This window comes from Pezoporus wallicus, unplaced genomic scaffold (assembly GCF_028554395.1).
Source record: "Pezoporus wallicus isolate ANWC-B61680 ecotype Strahan unplaced genomic scaffold, APGP_CSIRO_Pwel_v1 contig_2871, whole genome shotgun sequence".
Classification (NCBI taxonomy): Eukaryota; Metazoa; Chordata; class Aves; order Psittaciformes; family Psittacidae; genus Pezoporus; species Pezoporus wallicus.
In genome coordinates, this window is record NW_026640775.1 from 4,005,951 (window position 1) to 4,021,738 (window position 15,788).

Here is a 15,788-nt window from a genome sequence, read left to right on the forward strand (position 1 = left end):
ACACGGATGGGAGAGAAAAAAAAAAATGGAAGAGAAATAAAAAAAAAAAGGGTGGATTTTTGGTGAACACAAGCTTAATAGAGTTTAAACAAAATAACATAGTACAAACAAATTATGAATCATTGTGCCTAGCTGCATGAAGCTCATAGCTGTATGTATAGCTCTTCATTTAATTTTCCTTAAGGCAGTTTTGCAGAACCTGGATTTCTGTATGAAATCAGACACAAGTAATGCAGTTTGGCATGTTTGAGACATGCAACTGAAAACCCACTTTTTCAGTTCCTGCAAATTGAACACCAAATTTCATTTAAAATACTTTCAGATTTTTAAAACTTTGGCTGAATGCTTTTTAAGTTTTGCATTGCCTCATGCTAAAAATAGTTTAGAATTAAAGATGACTATTACTCCTTCCTGTATTCATTTCAAGAACTGCATTATTGTATAGAAGGGGGGCTCCTAGAAGAGAGGGAGAAAATCTGAATGAAATAAGTGGTGTAGAAATAAAACCACAATAGCATTCAGGAGAGCTTAGGAGGCAAAGTATCAACATGTGTTGGTCGCCTTTATCTAAGATCCCTCTGAATCTAAACCAAATCTGTGGATTCGGGTTCCCCTCACTGCTCATGGATTTGGAAATTATATGGTTCGAGTAAAAATGCATGTGCAGAGTTGAATTTTCCAAGTTTTCACTGGCTTTTGGCTCTGCAAACAGACACTGTAAAAACTTTGGCATGCTGTTGTTTGGCTCTTGCACACTAGTGATCTGTTCACATTGACCATAAAATAATGACGAGAAGCCTAACCTGCAACTTAAGCTGTTGAAGTAACTTCTGGAAGGTTTTGTTTCCTTCTCTTTCCCCCACCCCTTAAGACATTTTGTCTTAAGGGATTTGTTTGCAATCTGCTAGCTGAAGCTCTGAGGCAAGTTTGCTAGATTTGGGGCTGCATCATCATTCTAAACATCTGGAAGTGGTTTATGGGCTCTCATTCCTCCAGTGCAGCGTCTGGATCCTGTGCTATTCCTCAGCAGCAGAGAGAGAGAACCAGCACAACTCCAAAGTAAACTTTGAAGAGTCTGGAAAAGGAATTGAATCTTAAAACTGTTACTGTGCCCTGTAAGGCCCTTGTGCGGGGGACTTCAAAGGAGGTTGATGGTCAAGAAAGCTTTGGCAAGAGTGCTTACATCTGTGGGCTGTTTAGGATCCCAGTAAATAGCTCTACAGCTCTTCAGGAGAGAGGAGTCCCGAATACGGTGCTGCTTTGAAGAGGTAAAAAGACTAATTAAGCAGGAAATATCTAACCAGTAATGTCACTGTTTCTGAGCTTTCCCTTCTGCAGCCCCTCATTTTGTTACAGGACTTGGCAACTGAGTTAGGGGCTGCCAGGTTCCAGGAACTAATGTCTACAGTCAGGGAAAAATGAGTAAGTATTTGTAGGGGAACAAATATTCCTTTCTTTCCTTAAAAATGAGTGGGTAATCAATCTGAGTTTCTGAGACTCAGGAATGCTGTAGTTTTAGAACTCAAACTTGTATGAGAGTCTGTCTGAGTTTGGTTCTTAAAGTTTAAAACATGGTTCAATTTATATTGATTTAGTAATTTCTGAAGGTATCATGAAGCTGTGGCTATCCAACTTTCATCTTGCCATGATCATCAGTACTGTTTGTGACTATCATTGCAAGTGTTAATTAAAAGATAGTACTCAGCTCTATGGAAATCAGTGGAAGATTGTGATTTGCTAAAGTGGGGTTAGAAAGTTCCTTCAAGAGTATAGGGGGTTCTGCTGTCTCTCAGCTTGCCTAAATGAGTAAACATAAAATGGATAAGAAGACAATGCTTATGTGTAATGCATGAGAGAAGGGCTTTCTCAGCAATGGGGTTTGGGGTTTTTTTAACCGATAAGCTTGATTTCCTGTCTGTGTAAATTAATGCCACATGAAAAGAATGGGTTGCTGGAATGTAGATAAGTACTGCAGATTCGAAAGAACTTTAGAAATACTCCTCTCAGTATGATTTAGTTATCTGTTGGGACCTAAATACATGCAAATATAAGTAGTTTGGAAACAAAGGCACATCTTAGCTTTTTAATGTATTTTTATTGTCATTTAACTTTTTATTCAAAGTAGAGACTAATTTAGGATGCTGCCTGATCTTGAGCATTAACCAATGAGAAGCAGTCAGTTTCATGACTCAGGTTTCAAGAATTCTTGCTGTTCGTCTGCTTTCTCACGGAGTTGGAATAATTTTTATGTATAGAAACCGCTATATATCCTTATGTATGCTGTAATGTGTCCATATCTGGATGCATGGAAACAGGAAAAATTGGTTTCTCTCTTATATACAGCTACCACTGCATAAAGGTTAGGTCACATAGCTGTATTTCCCCCTCCCCACAAGCCCTGCACCAACTTCTGGTGCTGTTTGTTACTGTTGAGTTGTTTGGGGGTTTTTTGGTCTGGTGTTTTTTTGGTTTGTTTTTGTTTTTGTTGGTGGGTCAGTTTTTTGTTTATTTGGTTTGTTGGTTTTGTATTTTTTTGTTGCCTTTTTTTTTTTTTTCATTAGCAGTAGGTTTGGGTTCAGAATTCCAGTGAATGTAATTTCTCTTAACCCTGTGTTTTTGAGATTCTGTCTTGACATCTCAGGCAGAAAGCCATGGCTACCCTTGGGCCTAGCTTAGAAGTACAGTTTTGGGGAAGGCTACCTCATTTTCTTCAGCATCACAAATAATGTGCTTAAATACAAGCCACATTGCATAAGCTCTTCTGCCCCTCCCCCCTTCTGTTAGTGGAAGTGTATTGCTGTTAGAAAGTATTTTCACTATTGCTCTGTGATTTTATGAGAATATGAAAGATGCTGCTCCAGTATAAGATTCCCATATGTTTGGAAACATACTCCAGACTAGCATTTGTCACTATGTTTAAGTTAAATCAGAGGTAAATGTATTTACAAACTGCATCAGTGGAGTGTTTTAATACTTCTTTGTAGGTGATCGGATGGAATTGATTAAAATTATGTTCTTTTCAGCCTGTATCTTAAATTAACATAAGTAATAGTTCTAACCCAGAATGTTAGTTATTTAGAAGAGTTATTTACAAAGATAGAGTTCAGTTTTACCAGGTCAGTAGTAAAATTTGATGGTGCAAACCCTTGTCCCTGATATAACTGCTAGTATTCACATCTGATGTTAATGATTTTTTTTCTCTCTCCTTTAAAAATTGTTTATTTTTATTTTACCACAGATCACAGTTCTCATCCAACAGGACACATGGCTCTTTTAAAGAAAAGTAAGACAGATGAAAAACATTTGAAATATCTATTTTTAAAAGAGGACAGAAATGTCAAAGGCATTTTCCCATGCAACTGTTGTTACAGTTGCATGCAAATTTATAGTTCGAGTTTTGCTATATTATGCTTAACTTTCAGTATACAGATAAGACTTTTCTTGTTAACTAAATCAGATTATTACAGCCATAAATCCCATTAATTTAAAATTACTTCTTGCTTTACTGCATTACAGCAGGGGTCTGCAGTTTCCCACTAAGAGTGCAGGTAGCTGCTGGTTTCATGTGGGTTGTGCCCATAGCTCTGAAGCTGTGTTTTTTTACAGAACTCTGCACATTAACACTGCTCATACTTGCAAATGAGGTGTGGCCCCAAGAAATTTGGTGCTTTCATCAACTGGCAGGATCAGTGACTGCAACTGGACCAGTGCGTGCCTGCAGTTATGCACCCAAATTTCTCCAAAAGCAATGGACTGTTTCCTCAGCTGGCTTAAATGGGTGCGAGTTTAGTGACATATGTTTACCGTTTTCAGTTTATTCTTACACCCAGTTCTGGCCAGTTGGCCCTTTTGATTGGAGTAGTTCAAAACTCTGTTCCCTTTGCTTTTTTGTACACCTTAAATCCTTTTTATAGTGGTGCTAAAGTAACAAAGTGTCTGATGCAAAAGAAAAAAACAACAAACCTCCCATTATCAAGGTAACTGCTGATGATAGCAATGTATTCCTTCCTGTTGTAGTCAGTGAACTGTCCTGGTAAGTGCTTATTGTTAGTTTACCTTGAATGACTTAAACTTGTACAAGACAGTGTGGTAGGAACTGCAGATCACAGTATACAGCAAGGTCTTTGCAGTTGCATGCTTTGTTTTGATTTTACTAATTAATCACATCAAATATTTGTGTTTTCAAATATTTTGAAACATTTGTGGCTTTAGTAGCATGCTGGATTTTTTTTTTTCCAGATTTTTAGAGGTTTTTTTTTCCTCAAATACACCCTGAAGATCTGAATGTTGAAATTGGAAAAAAATTCTCCTGTGTTTGAAGCTCTTTCAGGGAAGCCTGAGAGAGGGAAAGGGCTAGGTAAAAATAATGAACTCCTGAAGTCCTGTGATGAGAAACAGCAAGTTAGTCAAGAAAAGAGAGTTTAGCTCTGGTAAAACTCAGAAAAGTGTGAATTTCCTAGTATGGATAGCCTATCTATATTAGGAGCTTGATGGTTTTAGTGAGCAAGTTATCCATGGAAATCAGATAATTGGAAATTATTGCAATGGGGGAGAAATACTATTATGTTTATAACGTATTTTTTTTTTGTTGTTGCTTTAATAATGAGAAAGCAGAAGTTGATAAACACAGCAAATACAGGTTATGTTATGTGCTGGTTACAAACTGGATTTTGGTTTTAAAAAGATGCTTGGAATTAGCTATAATACTGACGGTCAACAAATTCTCCCTTTTCTTTCAGTTAACCAGATCTTACTGTTACTTCTTGTCTTAACTGTATGCGCCATTCTGTATAATAAAGTTCACCAAGTGCCATCTGCATTAAAGAATGAAACAGGTAAATGACTTGTACTTCTGTTTCATTTATGCTCTTGTTTTACATTCCTTATTTCCTCATTTGAACAGTGCTTTTTGTCTTACTGAATCCTGTTTTCCCTGCAGTAGATGAACTACTCACACTGTTGCATATGGTCTGGGATGCAGAATTTTTTCTTCTGAATTACTTGAATAAAATAGTAGGAGACTGATAGTGATAACTAAGAATTGTCATTCTGATTCAGATTTTTATCCAGATGCCACTGATGTAGATGGAAGCTGGAGTATATCCTTATTTGTTCTGAACAGCATTGCAGTTGTTGAGTGGTAATAAACTTTGATCACAACTTGTCCCTGTGGGAGTGCTCGTAGCCTAGCTATTCATTTCAGATAGATCATCAGATCTTGACATGACTTACAGCAGAAGTATTTGCTGGAATTTTTATAGTGACATAAACCCACTAGGGTTGATGTGGTTGGTCTGGTGGTAAATCTTTATACTAATAGCTTATTCACTGTTCCCAATATAAACAAACTCTGTCTTGCTATATTTTTTTTCAGTATATTTTATGTTGTATATCAACTGTTAAGAGTTTAATGGTATGTTTTAACCAGTATAAATATATCCATATAAGTTCTGTAAGTTAATCAGTGCTAGAGATAAAAGCCTTTCTTAGCAGTAATGTGAACTGATTCAAAAACCATGTAGATGGGGCCCTCAGTGACATGGTTTAGTAGTGGTCTTGGCAGTCCTGGGGTAACGGTTGGATTTGATGATCTTAAAGGTCTTTTCCAACCTAGTTTATTCTTTGATTCAATTTTGTTTAGACCTTTTTTCCTTTTTTATCACTATCAACTTTCTGCTGGTATAAAATTTTGCACTATTTCTTTCTAGCCTGCTTCCCAAAGAAGTGGGGCTCATGCAATTGCACCATCTCTTTGACTTACCTCTTTCCTTTGATAATTTTGGAACCTATTGTTCACCTTATACTAGATATAACTGAGAAGCAGAAGTCTCAAAGGTATTTGAACTTCTTCAGGTTTCATGTGAATAAGCAGCTGCATGGATGACAGGCTGAACTGTGCCTCTGCTGAGTAGAAGATGCCAAGAACTCTGTTATATATTCTGTTTGGAGGCATCCAACAGTGAAAGCTCATGCTGTATGTGTTGCCAGATGCGGATGTGTATAGGATGTGGTAAGGAAATGGGGTGAATGTGATATGATTCAGCTTCTTCTGGAACTACATACTTGTTCCTGGTATCCAGATCTGATATAAAAAGATTCTTAATTTTCTGTTATAATGCATAGTTTTGTTTCTTGTAGTTGATTTGGAGAGTCCAGAGGAAATGGAAGAAGAAATCCCAGTTGTAATCTGTGCTGCTGCGGGCAGAATGGGGGCAGCTGTAGCAGCAATCAGTAGCATCTACAGCAACACAGAGGCCAATGTTTTGTTCTACATAGTTGGGCTGAAGACTACCATCCCACATATTCGGTATATACCAGCCTTATTTTGTTTCATGCTGTGGTTAGAACCAGGTTGCTGTGTTCCTTAAGATGCATGTAGACTTTGGAGGATGTTTCAGGTAAATGTTTCTCCCTTTAATTACTGCTATACTAAGTAGTGCTATACCCAGTAGCAGCAATACCCAGGACTCTCTCCGTTTAGGAAACGGGACCATTTTGCTCTCCGCAAGGCACTGCCTGGTGTAGAAGGGTGTGAAATAGCCAGCCCATGTCTGTTACTGCCTCTCTGCCTGCTGTAGATCAGCTGCAGAAAGTCTGGAGTATATAAGTATACACATGCTTGTGCCAGTCCCACTTTGTGACACCGCACTATCATCTGGCACTGTGTCTTAAGCTTAAGTGTAGAAAAACTTGATGTTTAAAGCTAATTTCAGCTGAGAGGGTGTATTAAAAGTTATAAATAGAGACACCAAAATGGTTGTAATGAAAGCATTGGGTGTTAAAATTTGAAAATACTGTCTGAAAGAGGAGGAAGGTGTGAATCAAAATTAAAGCAGTTTCTTACCAGTGCTCACCTCTGGCTACTCCACTTCTGTAGCCTGTGTACCCACATTTTGTGTCAAAGTGAAAAGCTGTAATGAGTGGAGTTCCGTAGGGAGTTTTTGCATTTTAGTTCATTGGTAACCTAGATAATAGTGGAAGATGTTCTCTATGAATCTGCAGTTGGCATGAAGCTGGAAAAGAGACAGCAGATAGATATATTGAGAACAAGAGCTGAAAACAAAGTGATCATGATGAATTGGAAAAATGAACTGTACAATGTGATCAAATTCAGTAGAGGCAATGACAAGGTGGGAAGAGCTGATTGTATTGGCTCGGGGTAAAGCAGGAATTGGGTAGCACTCATTTGAAAAACGACAGAATTATATAAGGCGTGCATCATTGTGGATATACATGTTGATATATGTGACCACAGGAGACTTGAAGAAACTTCTTCTGATCTTGCAGACATTATTAATGCATCAGAAGAAGTGTGGTGGTTAGTTCTAGGTGCTTTCAGGAAGGATTTAAAAGAGAAGTCAGAGGAGAAAATGAGCAATGGTGTCAAGAAAGGTGACACAACAATGGGAAAATAAGTCTAAAGACGATGTGGTTGAGAGCTAATGGAACAGGCATCTTGACGGTTGTAAAACTGTGAAAGGGAGAAAACTAACCTCTGCTTTAAAGACATAGATAGGATAAGAAAAAATGGTCTTTATAGGAGGAAAGCCTAGAAAAATAGCATTTGATGCTAGTGATGGTGGAAGAGTTGTTTGGGCAACAGGTGGAGTCTGGTTTTGGCAGTGGGGTAGGATGTTTTGGGGGGTGTTTTGTTTTTTTATGTATGTGTGCAATAGCTGTTGACGGAAGTGATTCTGTCTTTGGACAGAATAGATCAAGTGAACTTTCAAGTTCTGTTCTCCTATGAGTCTGCAAATTTAATATTGGAAGTACTTGCTACATACTCAGTATTTCTTTTACCGCTTCTTTTTTTTCACAGAAGATGGATTGAAAATTCTAAACTGAAAGAAATAAAATTTAAGGTTGTGGAATTCAACCCTATGGTACTAAAAGGAAAAATCAGACAAGATGCATCACGTCCAGAGCTACTGCAGCCTGTGAGTAAATTAATACCACATAACAAATTTCCAGTGTTTTTAATGCTTTCTAAAGCCTTTACAATGTACTAGAAATTCTGTTCCATTACATGGGGGGCGGGATGTAAGTTAGAGAAGCTACATCAGGTCCAAACATTGTGCCCTCACTCAAGAAGGAAAAGTGCACTATAACAAGCTCCTTGCAACTTAGCAGTCTTGCTGGGACCTCAGTATTTGGTGGCATAAACTAGGTGATTGGAATGTGTCGTATCTTTAAGAATATATTTACAGTTTATTAGAGAGAGGACCTAATAGTGTTCTTTGTGCTTCCACGATGCCGAGTTAGCTGCATTCTGCTCATGTCCATGGGGAATTCAGAAGCTAATTACTAATCTAAATATTACTCACTGGCAGAAAAAGGCAAATCAGATGCTAGAAATTATTAGGAAAGGAATATGGCTTAAAATAGAGAATATTATTATGCCACAATACAAATACATTGTTTTCCTTCATCCTAAATACTATATACAGTCTTTGTCCCCTCATCTGGAAAAGATGTAGCACCACTGGAAAATTTTCAGGTCTGTTTGGAATGTTTATTCTTGCTGCCCTTCTCTGAGCCTTTGACACGTTTAATTATAGAATTTCTTCCTTCATGCAAGGAATCAGTGGGTTAAAACTGTTTAGCCTGGAAATGTGACCTCTAGTGTGAAAATAGAGGTCTGCAGAACTGAGTGACATGGAGGACCGGATGGGGGATGGTTGCTCACTATCTCTTCCAGTGTAGGAGCTAACAGTCATTGGGTTAAATTAGTAAGAGTTACAGTCAGAACAAACAAGAAATGTTGCAAGATTTTCATGCAGTGTATCCACTTCTGAGTTCCCGTGTACAAGAAAGTTACAGACTTACTGGGGTGAGTACAAAACAGGGCTCCAAAGATGACTCGGGGATGGGAGCATCTATTGTATGAGAGGCTGAGAGAACTGAGGCTATTTAGCCTGGGGAAGAGAAGACTCATTGAGGATCTTATCAGTGTATAAATACCTGAGGGTGGGACAAAAGGTAATGGGCACAAATTAAAACACATGACATTTCCTCTTGGCACAAGAAAAAGCTTTTTCTTTCTTTTTTCTTTAATAGTAAGGGTGGTCAAACACTGGAGCAGGTTGCCCAGAGAAGCTGTTGAGTCTCCATCTTTGGACATATTCAAAACCTGATTGGGGATGGTCCTGGGCAGCCTGCTCAGATGAACCCTGCTTGAGAAGAAGGCTTAGATAATATAAACTTAAAAGGCCCCTTCCAATCTAAGTGATTCTGGGAAGAAGCAGCTATTTGGGGCTGCTTTGTTAGAGCCATAGTGAATAAATGAGGGTAAATAATAATGGATTCAAGATACTACTAAAGCTGGGGAGGAGAAAGCAAATGATTGATGGCTAGTCCTCAATGAAGAGAGAAATTTAATTTAGCTTAATTAGTTTAATTACACAGTTAAATAACAGTTTAATTGTTAATAGAGACAGAAATGTGAGACTACTTCATTAAACAGCTTTACCACTTAGCGTTTACCTTTTTTCTGTTTAATAGCTCAACTTTGTTCGATTTTATCTTCCTTTGCTTATCCAGAAGCATGAGAAAGTCATATATTTGGATGATGATATCATTGTTCAAGGTAAGCTGTCATCCAAAAGACAGTTTCTAGTAGAATTACAATCAAAGGTATTGCAGCTTTTACAGTCATTTGGAAATATGACATATAGTGGAAACAGAGGCAGCTGCTAGGAGTGTTGTGCTCAGGGAAACTACAAATCTGCTTGGTTTTAAAGGAAAGTCTGTATAATGGCCCACTATATATCTTTTGAATTATTGATTCCGATTAAAGTTGTATGCATGGCTTTAATTTTAACTTAATCTGGTCAATTGCTGAAAGATACAGATTTCACTTAGATGCTGCCATATTTATGAAGTATGTGACATGCATTTCCTGCTAGTATTTGAATTCCCACAAATGCTAAGAACATTAAGTGAATTTTTATTCTCCACAGCTTCTCTTGCACTTTCTTACAGTTTTTTCTCTTTAGTAGCAGATTTCATAACATCTGCATTTAAAGGGGCTGATACTGGTCACTTTATAAAAACAATCTGCCCTGCCCATCTCATTTTAATTTGCAATAGACTTCATATGACAGTTCTTCAACATACATGTTTCCAGTGGCTATCTCTGCTTTTTGGTTTTGTTGTTCTCTCTTTCACCAATGGGCAACAGAAATATTTGACTCTCTGAAAGGTTCTGAAGTCTTCATTTATGTTCCAATTTCATGAGCACTGCAGGCTGAGCTCACCACTTCTGTATCTCTCCTTGCACCTACACAGGCGTTCACCAGAATTGTGATTGCTTTCAGCCTGAATTTGTTCCCTGGCAGGAGTCAAGGCAGTGTGGCTGGAAGAGGGGTGGTAGGGCTTTCCCTTTTCTAAGGGGTGTCAGCTTCTGTCAGCTGATAGCGTTTCTGGAGCCACAGGATAAAGCTGCACCTAGTTTCATCTTACAGCTCATGGCAGGCTGCTGCATCTCCTGTCCCCTGCAGCTCCTATTACTTGTGTCCTATGTACAGTTGTGCAGCTGCAGAATAAGCTGATTCAGCTGCTTGACCTGGCAGAAGACTAGCAGTACAAAAAGAAAGAAAACCCAACCCTTTATTTTCTTCTTCTATTTTTTTTCCTTGGCTTAAGCCAGGCTGTCTTGCTCACCCTTGGGTCACGCAATCATAGGGCCCAGAAGAAAGGAATGAAGAAAGACATCTGGGAGCAAGGTGGAGGGAGAAAGCCTGTTCTGGCAGCTGCTCCCCATGTCTTAGCTCTAATGTGAGACTGTGCTCTCCATCAGATGTCTCTGTAGTGGAAGTGGATGGGGTTCTGTGGGTTTAACTCTGTGATCACTTGTTGGTCATTACTTTATGCAAAGCAGTAAGAGTGAAACATGCTGAATTTGGGGCTCAGCCCAGAATTGTTTGGTTGTTTTTTTTCCTGCTTTTCTCTTGAAAAGCTGTTTTCTCTTCCTTTTTTGTTGCTTTCTCTCTTTCTTTTGCTTTTTGTTTTGAAAAGCAGAAGCTATTTAGAATCAGAAGAAAATTCTTGGTAAGGCATGTTGATCTTCAACAATTAAATGTCCCATTAGTTCAAATTCTGTTTCTTGGTGGGACATGAATCCTAACCCAAGTTTTCCACCCAGCTGATGAGCTCAGACAAATAAGTAAATAAATTCTGCTTATTTCAGAAGTAGTAGTTTCAGTGTTTATAGTACGGAGAATGCTTTTGATTACTAGTCTTTGAATGAGCTCACCTCAGGCTGCTGGCCTTCTTATCCGTGACCAGCTCTTGTCTAGCAGGAAAGCTGTCTAGCAGTCTTCGTGAATACCTGGGAATCCTAGAATTGGAATGTTCCTAAGTAACATACATGAGAACAGAAGTTATCCTACACACTCTGTATGAGTGAAACAGGTTTCTTCTTATGCTTTTGACCTTTCTGCAATCAGGTGACATCCAGGAACTCTACGATACTAAGCTGGCTCCTGGACATGCTGCAGCTTTTTCAGATGACTGTGATCTGCCTTCCACACATGAAATGGTTAGAAGTGTAGGGATGCAGGTAAGGTGCCAATTTGGAATTCTAAGGGTGAATATATTGGCCTACAAATGTAAGGTGATTTGATATATTTTCCACAAAGTGAAAGTTATGTATTTTTTTGGTAGTTTTGTAGTAGTTTTACAATTATTGCAGTAACTCTGTAATGCTCTGCAGTTGTTTCCTGGAATAATTTCAGTATCTATTGTTCTTTAGATTCTACAAAATTATGTTCGCTATTTTGCCGTCAGTAGATCACGAGCACTTACGGAACAACTAAAGAAGGCAGAATAGATGGTATTTCTATTAGTTGAATTGGGAATGAGACTTGGGAAGACGAGTTTACAGGCTAATTGCTGAGCTGAGTTCCCTAGAATTGTCAAAGTGGCATTATGTCCCTGGCATTACAGCAGTACAAGTGTGATATTACATCATTCAGAATAAGCTGCAGAAAGACAAATGTATGGTGAGAGAAGAACTCCCATGGAATAATGCTGTGGAGAAACTAATTCAGTAGCTGGAAGTATCCTGCCTTTCAGCCTTGTGTGATGTGGAAATGAAGACAAGTAACCACCTTCTAGAAACTCAGCTCTGTTAGGGCATATTTAGTCTCCATGTGAGAGCTAGAGATGCATTTAAGCTTATCTTTATAGAGATTCATATGGGATAAACATACTTATTTTTATTTCTTAGAACACATACATGGGATTCCTGGACTACAGAAAGCAAGCGATTAGAGATCTTGGCATCAGTCCCAGCACCTGCTCCTTTAATCCTGGAGTAATTGTTGCTAACATGACCGAATGGAAACATCAACGGATTACAAAGCAATTGGAAAAGTGGATGCAAAGAAATGTAGAGTACGTGTAGAAATCTAGCTTTGCACTTTTGATACTCAGTTTGCAGTTTAATTTTCTGTTTAAAATCTCTTAAAAGTTTTATAGCAGTCTTTCTTTGAGATCTCATCAAGCAGAGTAACTCGCATTCCAGAATTTGGCTGCTTCAGTCTGACCAGTTGTGTAAAAGGAAATGGCCACCTGGAATTTTAGTCTTTAATCACAAACCATGCTTAATCTCTAGGGACATTGAGAACATGTGGTTCTCATTTTGGGTGACCAACCGCACTGGAGATGAAACCACCTAGGATCGTCTCTTTCTGAGATTTGTTTAAAGAAGGAGGAATATTTCCCTTTTGTTTTTGTGGGGTCTCTTATATTGTAACATCAGCGAGACTGTGACTGGACACTGTATTTCTTAAGTATTAATAGAAACCACTATTTTTTTCTATACATGAACAAAAATTGACCATGAGTAAGTCATGACACAATGAAACAATTACTTTTTATTTCTTGTTAGTTCAGTGGTGACCTGGACTTGCAAACTTGACATTTATTTTCTTCACAAGGAGTTAAATTTAAATGTAGTAAGGCTGAACTGAAACTAAATAGCTTGTGCCCTTGGACTGTTACTTGTTAGTTTCAGAAATGAGCAGAGGAGACACATAAATGGTAAGCATGTGCAGGAATGAAAAAGCCAAAATTCTTTCTCTTACTCTGCTTGTGTAACATATTTTGACAAGCTCTTGCGGTGCTTTTTAAGAGTGTTTAAGAGAAAAAAACCTCCCTGAATATTGCTGCAAATTTTCTCTATGAAGTTGATTTTTATACCTTAGTAACACATTCATGTTATTTTTAGCTGGATTTTGAAATGACAGTGCAATAAACTGCTTGGCAGTCAAAACCCAAATTTGAAGGGGAGGTTCACATCTTTTTTTTTTCTTCTCTGTACACATCTCTCGGTGCTTCCCACGTTTCCTCCTCATGGGGCTGGGTGGTGGGCACGGAGCCCCAGAGGTGAGTGGCTTCAATCATGTGCCAGCCAGGCCTTCAGCACACTGCTGCCTCACCTTACAGTGATTATGCTAACCTAGCTCTGGATATATCACAGGATTCATAGGGAATGGATGACCTTCAGCTGTTTGTTTATAGAAGTCATAGAATGGTTTGGGTTGGACCTTAAAGCTCATCCACTTCCAATCACCTGCCATGGGCAGGGACACCTTCCACTAGACCAGGTTGCTCCAAGCCCCCTTCAACCTGGCCTTGAACACTGCCAGAGATGGGGCAGCCACAACTTCTGTGGGCAACCTGTGCCAGAGCCTCAGCACCCTCACAGTGAAGAATTTCTTCCTTACATCTAATCTCTGTCCTCTTTCAGTTTAAAGCCACCCCCACATTGTCCTATCACTACATGCCCTTGTAAAAAGTCCCTCTCCAGATTTCCTGTAGACCCCTTCAGATACTGGAATGCTGCTCTAAGATCTTCCCAGAGCTTTCTCCAGGCTGAAAAATGTAATTGGACTTTGGCAAAATCGGAAGCTGATTTATGGGTCTAAAAGCTTAAGAGAGGGGAAGAGAGGGAATGAAACACATGGAAACATGTACATTAAGAAACAAGTCTAAATTATGTTTAATTCCTTTATGTTAACAGCTTTTTTTCTTCTGTAAGCTTTGTCAGCTGAGTAGACTGTCAGCAGTGTGTAGAAGTGATTGGCTTCAGATGGGTCTGAGTCCTATTTTGCCTGGGAGCAATGAGTTACTCAACAGGACTTGGAGTTGCAAAGACAAGCAATTGAGAGCAGTAGGAAGGAGTATGCTGAAAATCAGTCTGTTCAAAATGAGTCTGAATTTTGACAGGGTGCTTATTTTTAATCTTCTGCCTTTTGTACCTGTGTTTGAAATTATGAATATTTTATTTCCTCCCTCCCTTCTCCCCCTTTTGCAGGGAAAACCTTTACAGCAGCACCCTTGGGGGAGGTGTGGCAACCTCTCCAATGCTGATTGTGTTTCATGGAAAGTATTCCACTATTAATCCTATGTGGCACATAAGGCATCTTGGTAAGTTTAACTTCCTACTGTTTGCAGTTGGAACTAAATAAAGTGAGTGGTCTGTAAGCTTCCAGCACAGGACCTTATGTTACTTTACCTCAGTGCATCACTTCATACCTCAGATCCCTAATAGTCATTGAGTTGGATTGGAAAAAAAAGAAACAAATACCAAGGACAAAGTTACATGTTTGAAGACCAGCTAACTTGTATTGTCATAAAGTATGGGAAGAATGTATGAGAGCTGAATAAAGTGAGAGACTGAAAAACAAGCAGACGCTCTCTTAGAAGGTGTGGTGGGAGATGGTGGGATGCCTAGCAGTGTTTGTCTCCTCAACATTTTGAGAATGTATTTACCTTTTGCCTCGCAATGGTGAGTTATCCTGTCATAAGATAATGGCTCAGCTGCTATAGTAAAATGAATAGTGTTTAACCCCAGCTATGCCAAGATCTTAAAATGTTAAGAGGGAGGAAACCTGCTGAGATTTTTGCTGCTGGAGCATTAGAGGCATGAAGCTGAAAAAAGCTACTGTCTTACAACCAGTTGTCTATTAACAGGTGGAACCACACTAATAAGACTTAAAACCCTCACTGAGTATATCTCACTCTATAAGGCCTTCAGTATGAAAACTGGGAATTTTTAGCTTCTTTTTGTTTTTTTTTTTTAATCTACTCATGCAGGGTGGAGCCCTGATGCCCATTACTCAGAGCATTTTCTTCAAGAAGCGAAATTACTTCATTGGAATGGGAGATACAAACCTTGGGATTATCCCAGTGTTCACACTGATCTCTGGGAAAACTGGTTTATTCCTGACCCATCAGGAAAGTTCAAATTAATTCGGCCTGATAGCTGATACGGAAACCACTGCACCGCACCCAGAGGCCATGGTTTGCAGTACATAATAGTTTGAGATGCAAGATATTGTGTAATTCACTGATTTTTTAGAAAGCTAAGGGTCTGTTAACTAGGTGAGTGACCATCAGTTTTGTGTGCTTATGGCTGGAATGACAGACTTTCATGTAAGGTGAGGAAACAAGTTTACTCCACAATGATGTATTCTTATTAAATGTTTACATAGGTGAAATTCAGTGCCAAGCAGTGTGGTTTAATGTAAAGTCTGATGGTAGAAACACAGAAAAGACCTTTAAGATTATCAGCCCCAAACGTTATCCCAAGACTGCCAAGGCCACCGCTAAACCATGTCACTGAGGGCCTCATCTGCACAGTTTTCGAACACTTCCAGGGATGGTGATTCCACCACTGCCCTGGGAAGCCTGTTCCAATGCCAGTCACCCTCTCTGTGAATAAATTGTTCCTAATATCCAGTCTAAACCTCCCCTGGTGCAATATGAGGCCGTTTCCTCTT

General features: G+C 38.9%; 1 protein-coding gene across 3 annotated transcripts; it reads left to right on the forward strand.

The window, feature by feature from the left end:
• Positions 1 to 447: 447 nt before the first annotated feature.
• On the forward strand, positions 448 to 15,506 carry GLT8D2 (glycosyltransferase 8 domain containing 2). Of its 3 annotated transcripts, XM_057420567.1 has the most exons (11): positions 448 to 1,268; positions 1,357 to 1,422; positions 3,239 to 3,283; positions 4,740 to 4,835; positions 6,139 to 6,307; positions 7,820 to 7,937; positions 9,502 to 9,586; positions 11,448 to 11,560; positions 12,230 to 12,396; positions 14,321 to 14,433; positions 15,103 to 15,506. In XM_057420567.1, the coding sequence occupies exons 2-11, from the start codon at positions 1,419 to 1,421 to the stop codon at positions 15,273 to 15,275; spliced, it is 1,083 nt and encodes a 360-aa protein (XP_057276550.1). In that variant the 5' UTR covers positions 448 to 1,268; positions 1,357 to 1,418; the 3' UTR covers positions 15,276 to 15,506. The 3 variants fall into 3 exon arrangements, with proteins under 3 accessions (XP_057276550.1, XP_057276551.1, XP_057276549.1); XM_057420568.1 differs by lacking the exon at positions 1,357 to 1,422; XM_057420566.1 differs by lacking the exons at positions 448 to 1,268; positions 1,357 to 1,422 and adding an exon at positions 2,271 to 2,359.
• The last annotated feature ends 282 nt before the right edge of the window (positions 15,507 to 15,788 follow it).